At 37.9% G+C, this 12,753-nt stretch overlaps 1 protein-coding gene across 2 annotated transcripts in view; it reads left to right on the top strand.

Moving 5' to 3' along the window:
- LOC119651312 overlaps nucleotides 1-11,028 on the top strand; it is a 306,769-nt gene extending 295,741 nt beyond the window's left edge. For both annotated transcript variants that reach the window (XM_038054841.1, XM_038054842.1), the window contains exon 6: nucleotides 7,053-11,028. In XM_038054841.1, coding sequence (XP_037910769.1) covers nucleotides 7,053-8,518 — 1,466 coding nt within the window. In that variant the 3' untranslated portion in view covers nucleotides 8,519-11,028. The remainder of the gene's footprint in view (nucleotides 1-7,052) is intronic.
- The last annotated feature ends 1,725 nt before the right edge of the window (nucleotides 11,029-12,753 follow it).

The following is a 12,753-nucleotide window of genomic DNA, read 5'->3' as shown; positions in this document are numbered from 1 at the left end:
TTTTGCTTGAATTAATTTACAAATCTAAAATGGTCATATGACAATAAAAAATTGTAAACAAGGGACCTAATAATACTTAAATACTTAAAAATTGTCAATACTAACATCATCGTCATTAATCATCGCTTTGTATATGTAAATGTTTGTAAATGTTGAATTTCACCTTCAGAAACTGATTCAATAAAAACAATAATAGTTTAAAGAAAATAAACACAATCGAATGTTTTTTTATCCATGTTTTCATACTTATCGAAAACATTTTGTTGTTTTTATGAATAAGTGTTGGCAAGAGGCGAGTATAGGAAACATACATACATAAATGCACATTGTCACTTGTTTATTCGTTTTGTCCAATTACTTGTGTTTATAAACGGCTTGATAGTTGCACGGGGTATTACCATCGGCACACCTTTCATTCATCCTTTTTTCGCACCTTGGACACCTTCACCAGGTTTGCATCAAGTGGGTTGTGTGTTATATGCATTCTCTTTCGTGTTAAATATTGCAATCGTTCAACAAATATTTACTAACTCAATGTTGGCGCATGTTTGATGTGTTGTTTATTTCATATTCTATGCATTTTGTTTGTTGTGTGTCTGCCTGTTTCTGTTTGCCTTGACTAACATTATATCCACCTAGCGAACATATGTTTGTTCGTTTTACGAATTTTTTATGTATAGTATATCGATAAGTTACGGTAAAGGGCATTGTTGCTAGAAAACGCTGAGTGGTATTATCAAAAATGTTACTCTAAGCCGAACGAAAAAAAGATAATCCTGAATCTTTCTCGTCGAAAGTCTCACCCTGGATAATACAATCGACCTCCTCCATTTGGTTTTTTTCCGTTAAGAAAAGGAAACTATGAATTATTCCTGAAATATTCTCCAGGCCAACAAATGTCTCCTCAGAATTTATGCCGTGCTATTAAATATACATTTTCACATTCCCATAATTTTTCAGCATACCTACATCCTCCTTCGCTTCCTTCTTCCCTCGAAAATATTAAATAAATGATCCCGTTGAGAAAACATATTCAAGCAATTCATTCTAATCAAAAATTCCATCTGAATAGTCCTAACGGATCGCATTAAATATTATTTATAGTTGAATAACAATTTGTCGGATTATCTTTGAGAGTAGGCTCAAGACCGGAGTGTGAGTGGATCCAATAGGTTCCAGGTCTTCTCGATATGGGAATAGTGGATAGGTCAGGTATTACGATTGGTATTTGTGATATCGATATAAGTGGATTTTGTCATTCGTTTATAGGCAATAGAATATGATTTTGATATCTTGTGCGGAAAAGACAGGGCAATTTGCAGTTGTTTATGATTATGTGGAATGTTTCGGAGTCGTACTATATTCAATATATAGACAATCTGGAAGTGGAAAAGTAATTATTAGTTTTGGGGTTCTTTGCGGTTACAGCAAATCCTATTTATGACAACATATTGATCATTCAATGCTGATAAGTGGATGTGCTTCATATTTTCATTTTATCTCGATCAGACTTCATGCTTCTGTGTAGAGTGTTTAGGTTCTCGTTCTTCTCTAATGGCTCAACATATCATATTAACTTAACAAATTTTGAAAAAAAAACATGGGGTTTATTATAAGGGAGATAAGACCACTTAACTCCAGTTTTGGGGATAAATGTAGACAGTTTCAAACCAATGTTATAACCCCATTCTTGATGAAAACCATCGAAAGGCACTAACATTTCAAAAAACGCAAAATTCACTGTCACTAGAACGATTAGTCGCCCAAAGACCCCATGGGAGGGAGTCGAACGGTCAGCTGATTCTCGAATGTCGCATGCAAAGATTTCTCTATTACCTGTATCGGGCCGTTAGGCAAAATATTTCAGATGGAATGCAATTAGGAGAAAAGTACGAAGTCAATGATCATTTCAGTTTACTGAATGGGATAGTTACTAAATGCGATTTTAGAATTGCTGGGACATTTTTGATAAATTTCTCATAGCGAAATTAATTGAATTTCATTGATAATTAAACAATATTACCTAGGACCGTACGGAATTATAATGATTCGCTGAACCTCTAAATCCTAAAATGTTGTTCTCCCTTTTGTCGCCGGTCAAGCGGTAGCTGACCCAACGACCTCGAAATCCCAAAGAGAGACTCCCTTCCACGATCAGCTGATTCTCAAAGGTCATATGCAATTCCCCTATTACCTGTATCGAGCCGTTAAGCAAAATGTTTCAGATGGTATGCAATTAGGAAAAAAATACGAGGTCAACGATCATTTCAGTTTACAATTAATGTAATGGGATAGTTGTTAAATGCGATTTTAGGGTTGCCGTGATATATTTGATTAATCTTTCCAAGCGAAATTGATGGAAGTTTGAGATCGAGAGAATTGGATATAGGAGAATGAGATGAAAAAAAAGACAAGGGAAAATATTGTACGCAATTTAAGGAATTCCTCCGGTGGCTCGATACAAGACAATAAGGAAAAACAGATATTCTAATGATTGTACACCCGGCACCCAAGAAGGGAACAAAATGTTCCCGAAATATCGATATATGTGGATAAAAAATAACTGTGGGCGACGGAGACGGTTTTTCAGCGAGTTGAGTCGTGAATGGTTAATCTTCAATCGATAAGCTGGCGCATCATTATGCAATGAGCATCAGTCTCCATTTTCACGATATTTTGGACACACAGGGCGAATACGAATCAGTAATTGCTTCATAATACCAACACAGCATTGACGTTGTGGTTAGAGCACTAAACCATCGCAACGTATAGTCGTGGTTCAAATCTTACTGGTGACAGAGATTTGTTTCGTGATTGGATGTTGAAGTCAAGTCGATTCAGCTGTGAATGAATATCTGAATCAAATCAGAGTAATATATAAACGCAATGCTGATCACATTACTTCTAGCATACCGTTACACTTTTGTAATGAAGCGTTGCAGAATTCTTCAAATATACCCTCTGTTCAATCGTCTGTGGAATATCGGGGGTCCACATACATAGCTACAATGGATTTTCAGTACCCTCGGTTTAACGACGTTTACATATATTTCTTTCCGTTTCTATCTAAAGCAATGAAAATGTTGGTTAACCTTCCAACCAGAGATCTAGGTAGAGCTAAGTAATCGCAAAGGAAGTACCTGAGAGTTTCTTCCTCCTCTCCGCAACTTCGGCAATGCGGATTGTAGGGCATGCCTGAGGATATAAAATCCGTTTGGTCAAAAAGCCCTCACGATTGAGTTATAGAGGGGACGAGTTAGTGTAGCTGGTGAGCCTTCGGCATCTGAAGCTAGCGGCTGTTAAAGGGGATTTCCTTTGTGACGGCCCCCAGTAATCGAGTTTTGCTTTTATAGGTTATATATTTTGAAAGCAGAATATTTTGGGAGTACACTGAGAAAAATATTAACCAAGTTACAGCAGATAAAAGAGCATGAGTCATGTTGATATGCATATGAAACGAAGACTTTAAGGGGCTTTTCCAGTGTGTCGGATCCGCGGAATCGAATTTTTTTGGCATCTATCTAGATATAGTGTAGAATATATTGGCAAAGTGATTTTTTTATATTCGAAGTCGGTCGGAAATTATAGTGTTAAACACGTAATATGTCACTATGCCCGATTTATGTCGATCGCCGTAATAAAGCGCGTATTTATCGGTCCGAATGACGTTCGATTGACTTCTCTAAAAGGACAAGAATTGAAGCCAAGATTGTACATGTGTTTCTTGAACAAATCTAAGGTTTATGAATTAGGTATAGCAGATTAATGATCAGTTAAGATTTTATGGCTAAAATTCACATTCTACTTTTTAAATGCGTTTTTCTCGAAACTGCATATTGAAAATCTGCTGACACCATAGCCCAAAATCAATCCAACGAAATTCTTTGAAATTTTCACGACTTATTCAGAACGTATTCCTACGGTCCGCGAACTAAGATAATTGCGATTCATCAGTAGTTTTTTTTATTCATTAAAGAAGCTTTGAAAAAACACCAAATTCATAAAAAAAAGTTTAACACCGAAAATTTAGCTTTCCTTATTTTTTAATAATCCTAGTTTGCGGACTGTGATTAAGTCGGCACGTTAAAATACCGTTTACATTTTTTCTTTAAGACGATCGCAGTGCCTTCTAGCATGGCAGCAGAAAAACACCTCCTTTTGGAGATGGGTGTATAAATTGCTCTGTATTTCAATAATGAATCATGCTATCGGGCTGGAAATAATATTACGCATGCTCAACATATTAATAAATATATGGGCAAAATTCGTATTTGTATCTATATCCATTTCTTCACAAAATTTTTCTAAAAAAAGCGAAAAAAAACGATCTTCACACGGGATGATCCCCTTAAACGCGTTTTTTTCAAAACCACATGGGAAACAAAGCTAAAATTATATTTAACCGATCGAGCTAAAATGCAATACAATATTCTACACATCCACACTTCTGGTCTGAACCAGGATTATGTATTTTAGTTATTAATTTCTTGTTTTTAATCTGGATTTTCAAAAATGATTCGATTTTTGAAGATTTTGTTTTACAACCCCCCCATTTTAATATTAAAACTATAATCGTAGTGTGGACGATAGAGACAAGTATACAGAAGAGCAAAACGTTTCAATTTTTGGTTTCAAATTACTACAAATGAAGATGTGCTTCCCACCAGCAACTCATTTTTTTTTAGAGCAGCCCATTTTGACTGTAAAAAAAACAAATATACACGATTGATTCATTACGACCTCGACCCCGACGATTCATTGATTGACCCTAATAATAACATTTAAAAAGACTGAAAAGATTATTATTGCCAAAAAAAAATTCCACCCCTTACAGTGACCAGAATGAGTATGTTACGCTTGGAGCGCAGATCATAAACGGGCCGTCGTCAGACCTCCAGAGTCACCAATACCTTCGCTTGGAAATGTCAGATGAAATCGCCACGAATTGGATTTCAGTTTCGACCAGGACTTCGCTAGAAACCTGCACTATTCCTCTACTATTCTACTTCATATGTTTGTAGGGCGACACACTGCCATCTTAGGATAATGAATTCCATTGCCTAAAAGGTTGCAACACGGACAGACTCCGCTTTAAATTTTAAATTTCTCAGAAATTTCAGCTCTATGCAGCCCGTAGCATACTATAATAAATGTTGCTCTGATATTGGTTATTAGTCTATCAGTAATACTTCTGCGTGAAGCATTCCAGATACCTCTCTGTTGCCGCTGTCATTTCCGATGTCAATAAAGAGTAAGTGGAGCAAGGCTCTAAAAACTGTGCAGCATTATGAAATGTCACTCATCCGCCGTTAGTAGATTGAACATTCTGTTAGAAAATACAAGAACGTGGTTCCCATTCTGTCCTTAATAAGTATGTATAAGCCTTTTTAACACTTCTTTATCTTGTGCAACTGCTAGGGTGCGACTGAGGCTGAGTTAATATACCATTGAGTCCTAAAGGCGTTGTTAATAATTTTGTATGGATCAATAACTGACGAAGAGCCAGCTAATCTAATTAAATCCTACTACCAGCATTACTAACTTGAATGTCTGGGTCACACTTCAGAAAAATAATATTCGTCTAGATATAGTCCGCGTCCTTCCGCGATCAAAAACTTGATCCGAATAGAGTCGAGAGGCTCTCAAATACCTATTAATAGCCCCATATCGATCGCATATTCCCCCATTTTGGATGTAATCCTAGGATGTCATACCCCTATTCTAATGCAAAATTTTTGTTTCTATTGCCATAGAGCGGCGTTCATTGTCCTTAGTCGGTGGCCTGCACATGAAATCATTGATCTCAAACCTTAAAAAAAAATCCCTTCCCACAGAAACATACTTGGTGAGTTTCTACTTTAGAATAATTAGGAACCGTCTTCATAGCGGCACAATTATGAGGTGTCCCATCCAATCACGCTATTAGAATAAGCCTACCTCATGACGTTGCAGTCGAGGAGAAGAAACCAAACCCTTGTAAAGTTCATTTTCAAATGCCCGGTTCTGACAAGAGGCAGAGAGCAGAAACCAAAGTATTCCTGGCCAATCTTAGAGATTCCTATAACAGCAAAATCTCAAACGCCTTAGCTTTTCCGAACTGCACGTCTACTTCGTTAGTTTCAGAAGATTTTTCTTGTTCATCTCTGCATTTTCTGATACACTTAATAGCATCAACGCATTGTTCACATTGAAGAATTCAAAATCTTTTATTTTGCATCATCTTCCTTCGCCAATAACTTTTATTACGAAATTGAAGCCCACAGTACTGGCTTCAAGATTATTTTCTATTCAATATCTAAGATAAAATCGCACAAGGAATTCATTGTTCTTTATCATACTAGAAGTAACTTCGAACCAATCCCTGCTGAGTGGTTGCACTTTTTATTTTGCGACAGAAAAACATTGTGAATTACTTCAACCACTTTGCCAACACTCCCCTGGGCATGTATCTTTGTTTTAATAGTGCAATTGCGTGTGCAAAATTGATTCTGTTGTTTGTCCAGCATAAAAAGTCCAACGAGTGAGGAATTTTAAATATGCCTTGATGATAATTGCAATATTGTACGAAGAAGAAATACTGGACTTGCTTTCAAAGCCAGAGAAGATATAAGTACAATTAAATGTTATCGTGATATAGGATGGCATGTGTGGGGATCATTTTTCGAATGCATTTCAGATTTCTAACGTTGATTCAGTCTAGCTAAAAGTCACAGGAATGAGTGAGTTTATATGGCATAAGTATCCTTTTTATTGTACATAGGCATTGCAGAGTAAGCTCGTTATTCAGGTAATAATTTGTTTTGTATGTTGCATGCGATTTTGCATTTATAGTTTGATATTTATTAGGTAAGCCAATACTGGAATTTTGATTTTTGTATCAGTTCTGCTTAATATTTTTATGTTCATTTAATTCCTAAAATTACGGATTCTGCAAAAGATGTTTAAACTAACAGAGGGAAGTCATGCATTTGCAATAGAATGAAAAATCACAATATAGACGGTAGTCCGGGAGGAACAGTTTCTAATTTTCCTTGTTTCTTTTCTCTCTTCAGACTATCAACATTTATCCCATAACGAAAGATATCAGCAATATGAACAGCCTACACAACAACAAGTTGCAGAACGGCTCCTATATGAGTCCAATAAGCAAACAATGTCGAATGTTTCGAACCTTCCATATAATCCAGGAACAAGATATTCGTCAGCAACTGGACCAAGTCCCTTCCAACGAAATAACCACATTTATTGGACATTACAACATAGGCGGCAATCGCCTTCTGTTAATTCCGTCTTACCCAAAGATGATAGCAATGTAGCCATTGTGAAGGAAGGATTAAATGTGAATGACTTGTATGCTACCCCGAATAAGGTCAGAAATCGTGAAGGTTTGAAAACTACACCGTTAGGTTTCTCAACATTTTTCTCGCCCATCAAAGCTGACAGCGTAGAGTCTGGAATATCTCCGATTGATCCACATAATGCGGCTGGGTTCAAGACGTCGACACCATCAAAAGCTGAATCTCCATCGAAAGGGTCACTTGCTGATGAATTGCGCTATCGATTGCACATACAAGATGGGACTCGATCGTACAACGCCTCACCCAGTAGTTCGGGCCGTTCCACACCTTTGCGGGGGCTTATTGAGCAACAGCAACCTCGGCTTCGACATAGTTGGGCTCCTGAGACGCCAGAACCTTCTAAAACATGTTCTGATCGTTTAGGAAATCAAAAAACTAGTCTTATGGACTTCAAGAAGCTTCTTCTTGCCAAATCGAGCAAGACCATTTCTACTGGCAAAAAGTCAGCGGTTGAGCAATTAAAGCTCAATAAAAAAGACGCCACAGAGGCACCACCGGGCCAACCGGCGCAAGTATTAAACACAAGCATGAATATTCTTGAGTTGAGTGGCTCTCCGAAAACCTTTGCCAACCGAAGGAACATTCGTCAAGGTAATTTCGGATCTCCGTCAAAAACTCTCGGTCCAAAACAACGAGGTAATTGGAGATTGAACGCCAGCAGGACCGACGTTATGTCGACAGCCATTCCCGAAGCTCACAGTGAGGAAGACGCTTCTAGCTCTAACAGCTCAAATGGATCTATTGGAAGGCGTTCTCCGAATGTCAACAAAATAGGGTCTTCAATCTCACCATCCCCTTTAGTTACATCAGAGAAAAATGTCATCGATGATAAGATCAATTTGAAAACGAATATTTTCCTACAAGCCGAAGAGAATAACTTCATGAAAGGTGAAATGAAAAACTCGTGCGGGATAACACGGTCACAGCTAGCGCAGGCACGAGCGCAGTTCCTGATGGGAACAAAAGGACTGCAAAGTGAGAATAAAGAACGAATGACTGACATATATAAGAAATCCATTTACGATACTGCCAACACTAATATTCTAACAGGAACACCAAATTTTCCAACAGTTGCATCAAGAAGGGAAGCAATCGAATCTCAAACTACCGATGACTCCAATAATGCAGTCGCAGCACCATCACTTGAAACTGCCCTCTAATTACTAAGAACTTTTTCTGTTTCAGAAACTTATATGAAATAAGTCAGTTGTCTTTTATACCGTCAACCCAGTATTTTACACTGAACATATTGAAAACAATCGATCAATTCTATACACATAGATTTAATAACAATTATACATTATACAAGTTTACTGTAGCGCAGGAGAATTGCACTCGAAAGTGATGTGCTAGAATATTGCTTCAATTAGTATAGAAAGTGTTACGAGTAATGCAACAGCACTGGTTGCTGTGGGACGATCGAATTTAGTATTTTTATTCAGTTTTTATTGTGGCGCTATTAACAATGAGAAGAGAGAACTGAAAACAGTGCTAGTGATTAGAGAATTGGAATGATAAGCTATAAAGTATGTATGTAGAGCGGTAAACTCCATATAGCTTCATTGCTTTAAACAGGTTTCATCAATATTTGGGGGACGGATAAGAAGAAAGGGCTTCCTGTCGTCGTTTTTCTGAATCGGGTCATCATTTTTTTCTTGACAATTGGAGACCGAGCTATTTACATTTTTAATCACGTACATATATATATTAGAAGATGCAGCAGAAAAAACTGTTATAAAACATTTATTTTATTAGTAAAGGCATTACCAAAAATTTCCAGAGGATATGGACGCTGCCTCTTTTGACCACTTTCTTAATGTCAGTCAGCATTTTCTTCTTCAAACACTATTTAGGTATATTTACATTTCTACCTGATAAGTTTCATTAATATCAGATTCATAATCGAGATAGATCTTTCTAAATACAAAACAGGTGAAATATATTCTTCTTCCATTGGGCTCGAGTCGATGACAGTCCTTGGTCTCCCGAAATCTTTGTATCTATTTCTCTCGGTTGAGCGACCGCCTCCTCTAATTTCGGAAACCGAACAACGTGTAATTTGCATTGTCCACTGAGTCCTTCCATCTGTTTCGATGTTTCCCAGTATTGTTAATATGGATAGCAATCCATGGCTCGTCATGTAATAGGTACAACTCACTATTGTATCTCATTCGCCATCCGCCATCCTGAGGACGACGTTCGAAAACACTGAATTTTCGCTCTTCTGCCTAGTTCATCGTCCACGTTTTGCTGCCGGTACACAGGACAAACGAAATCAAAGTTTTATATATTGTGAGCTTTATTTCTATTTTTCAGACTTAGCAGTACTAAGCAAGCAAAATTACCGAATACGTCTTTAATTATTTAATCTTCATACATCCGTGTTACGTGGCCTGAGGAATGTAGCTTGGAGAATAGTTTCTGCAGCTCATGGTTGTACCTTATTTGCCATTGATCTACAATTCGCCTAAGCGTCTACCTCTACCAATTCCACCCGCGTAAAACGTCTGTGGTTTATCGGCGAACTACTTTTTGAAGTGATTTTTGGTGCCTTTTCTATCGGTCAATTTTTTCCTATCAAATGAGATCTGCACATATCTAAACAAACGGAAATCTGACCGAGCTCCCCAATTTCCATCGGTTAAAAAAAAAAATTGGGCGGTTTGACGTTGTCTTTATGGAAGGCAACCTCTTTTCTGTTGATTAATTCTGGTCATTTTTCCCTTTCCAGTTTTAAACAAGAAAAGCTCTGAGTCCCGCCACGTACATAGTAAACCTTTATTTGATCTCAATCCAGGCTTTGAAGTTGTTTGTGCTGGTTCATCACGCTTATACCATAAACTTTTACGAACGGTGTTCTCGTATCCTATCTACACCAAAATGGCGTACTTCCTTGCTACGTATTCGAGAGCTAGGTTAACCAAAATTGGAGTAAACTCATCTTTTTGCCTCAGTTCAATATTGGTGACAATGAAGTTGCTGGTTGTTGATACAATTGTCATTTTCATTAGGAAGATCAACTTTGTTGAAGCGCGACATTGTTTAGTGTAGTACGTTTCGATCAATACTGTTGTATGTCTGCCTAAAGCTACAAAAATTTTATAAGCATCAATGTTGAACTCCTAACATTTCACACGTACGCTTTGCAATTGGTCCGTAGTGCACCATCTAGCTCTAAAAGCTCCTTGATACTTACCAACCAATTTGTCCTGTTGAAATTTCATGGATCTTTCGGCAATTGCATTTCCTGATGACTTGTTTCTTTAACCGGAAAAAACTTTATTTTTTTTATCTGTGGTACCTCCATCCCAAATCTTTACTTATAGACCCACCTCCCTCCCTCCCTTTTCCTTCGCAGATCTCAAAAATAAAAACCATAACCATCAGTAGAAAATTTTGTTTACCATTTTTCTTCGAGCGGACACACTTTTGCTCGAACAGGACACGCTTTAATTGCTGGTTTCCTTTTCTTTTTTTTCGTTTTATAGTTCAGGCTATCTTAACATGCAATAATAATAACGCTCACACCAAATTTAACCGTTGCCGAGCTAAAAAAAATCCGTGGGTACGGTGGGCGGGTCACTTAATACGTATGGATGAGGATGATCCAGCCCGGAAAGTCTATAAGAGCAATATCTATGGTAGGAGAAGAACACGAGGCAGATCCTGCCTGAGATTGAGCGATGGCGTAGGTCAGGACGCCAGACAGCTTTTAGGGATATCGAATTGGTGGACCTCGGTCCAAAACCGGGATGTCTGGAGTTCCTTATTAAGGCAGGCCTAGACCGGATACCGGTTGTTGCGCCGTTGATGATGATGATGATGAGCTATAAAAGGAGTACTATGTTTCCCGTAATATGACTTTGCCGATCGCCCTGCCCCAACGTCATCTGCCTAAAACAAGCCCTTTCTCATAGTCAGTTGCAGGGTCTGCCAGTAAATTCCTTAATGCTTTTCTGGTCCTCTTTCTTTGCGATTGAAATGATTCATCTATCCTTCCAATTTATTATAACTTTCATTTCACTTTCACCGATCCGCGTGGTATCTTATCACTCTGGTATGACTGTTGTTTGTGAAAAATTTAAAAAATGATCCCAAGGCATTCCTTTTATATTTTGCCATAACAACGTTTGCAAGCGCGAAATTTAATTACTATAAATATTAGCCAGTAATTAACGATTTTTAAGGTGGACTATACTTCTACCTATAATCTGTTGTCAATACTTAATTTTTCCCTCTGATTAGCTCTGAATGACCGCCGAAAGAATGGTGGTTGTTTTTGAAATTTTGCTAGCTACGATTGGTGATGGGGGATCTTCTAGAATAACCCGATTCCAATAGCTTTTCCCCTATAGCTTTATATGACACTTCAGCAAACCAGATTCTCATAATTGCAGAATCAATTGTGCGTCTAAGAGTTCGCTTCTACTCTGCCTCTTCATTAGCATTGGCTGTTCCCACGCATCATCCGTCAAAAGCCTCTGCTGCAACAAGGCGTTTACACTACGAGCAATGTATAAGTGTAACCGCCATGTATCCAAATATTCTTACATAAAAAATCAAAAAGCCTTTCATATCTGAAGCGCCAAGCTTCCGGTTCCCGACTTGTTTGTCTGTTTTCCTATGCAAGTGATGAACCTACAGCAGAGGGAGAGAACAAGAGGAACATCCACATGACCGAACGAAATTCGAACCCGGGGCAATGAGACCGAGGGGCTGACGCTCAATCAACTCGACTATCATTTAGTCTTGAGCAAACACCAAGTCCTTCTCCGCCACGAAGAACAGTGGTGGTGGCATCTGTCAGTCGAATTAACAACATTCAAAATAAATTTCGAATACGGTTATCCCTGTTGCACCACAATCACACCGTCTAGTTTCATATTTTTTATTTTTATTTTATTTAACCTCCCTTGAGCGAAATATTCTTTTGACATGGTGAGCATAATGCCTTTATGCTACTGATTCTTTAGATCTCTTTTCAAACTCATTTTTTTACAGCCGGACTCATCGTAGCTCCTTTTTTAAATTTAAAAAAAAAAAGAATCTTTAGGAACTATGTTCGCATTGTATGATGGGTGCTATTAAGGCATCTCTCGCTACCCTAGCGTTGTCTGCTTCAAAAGTCTGTTTTCCTAGTTAGCCTACTTTCTAAACCATTGAATATCAAGGTGCAGAATTTTCAAGAGCCGATAACATTTCTGCAAAAATTTGTTTCTGTGTATTCCCCTATTTAACACGGAATTTAATCGCAACGCGGTGCTTCAAATTACGCAAATTTCCAGTTCTCGTAAATGAGGTTTGTTGCTTGTTCCAAGGATAACTGCTAACGAACAAAATAACGAAGCACGCAATCAGGCCTGACGAGAGTGGGGTGGAAATGGGGATAGTTTTC

Source organism: Hermetia illucens, chromosome 3 (genome assembly GCF_905115235.1).
Source record: "Hermetia illucens chromosome 3, iHerIll2.2.curated.20191125, whole genome shotgun sequence".
Classification (NCBI taxonomy): Eukaryota; Metazoa; Arthropoda; class Insecta; order Diptera; family Stratiomyidae; genus Hermetia; species Hermetia illucens.
This window is presented reverse-complemented; position numbering and strand designations above follow the sequence as displayed.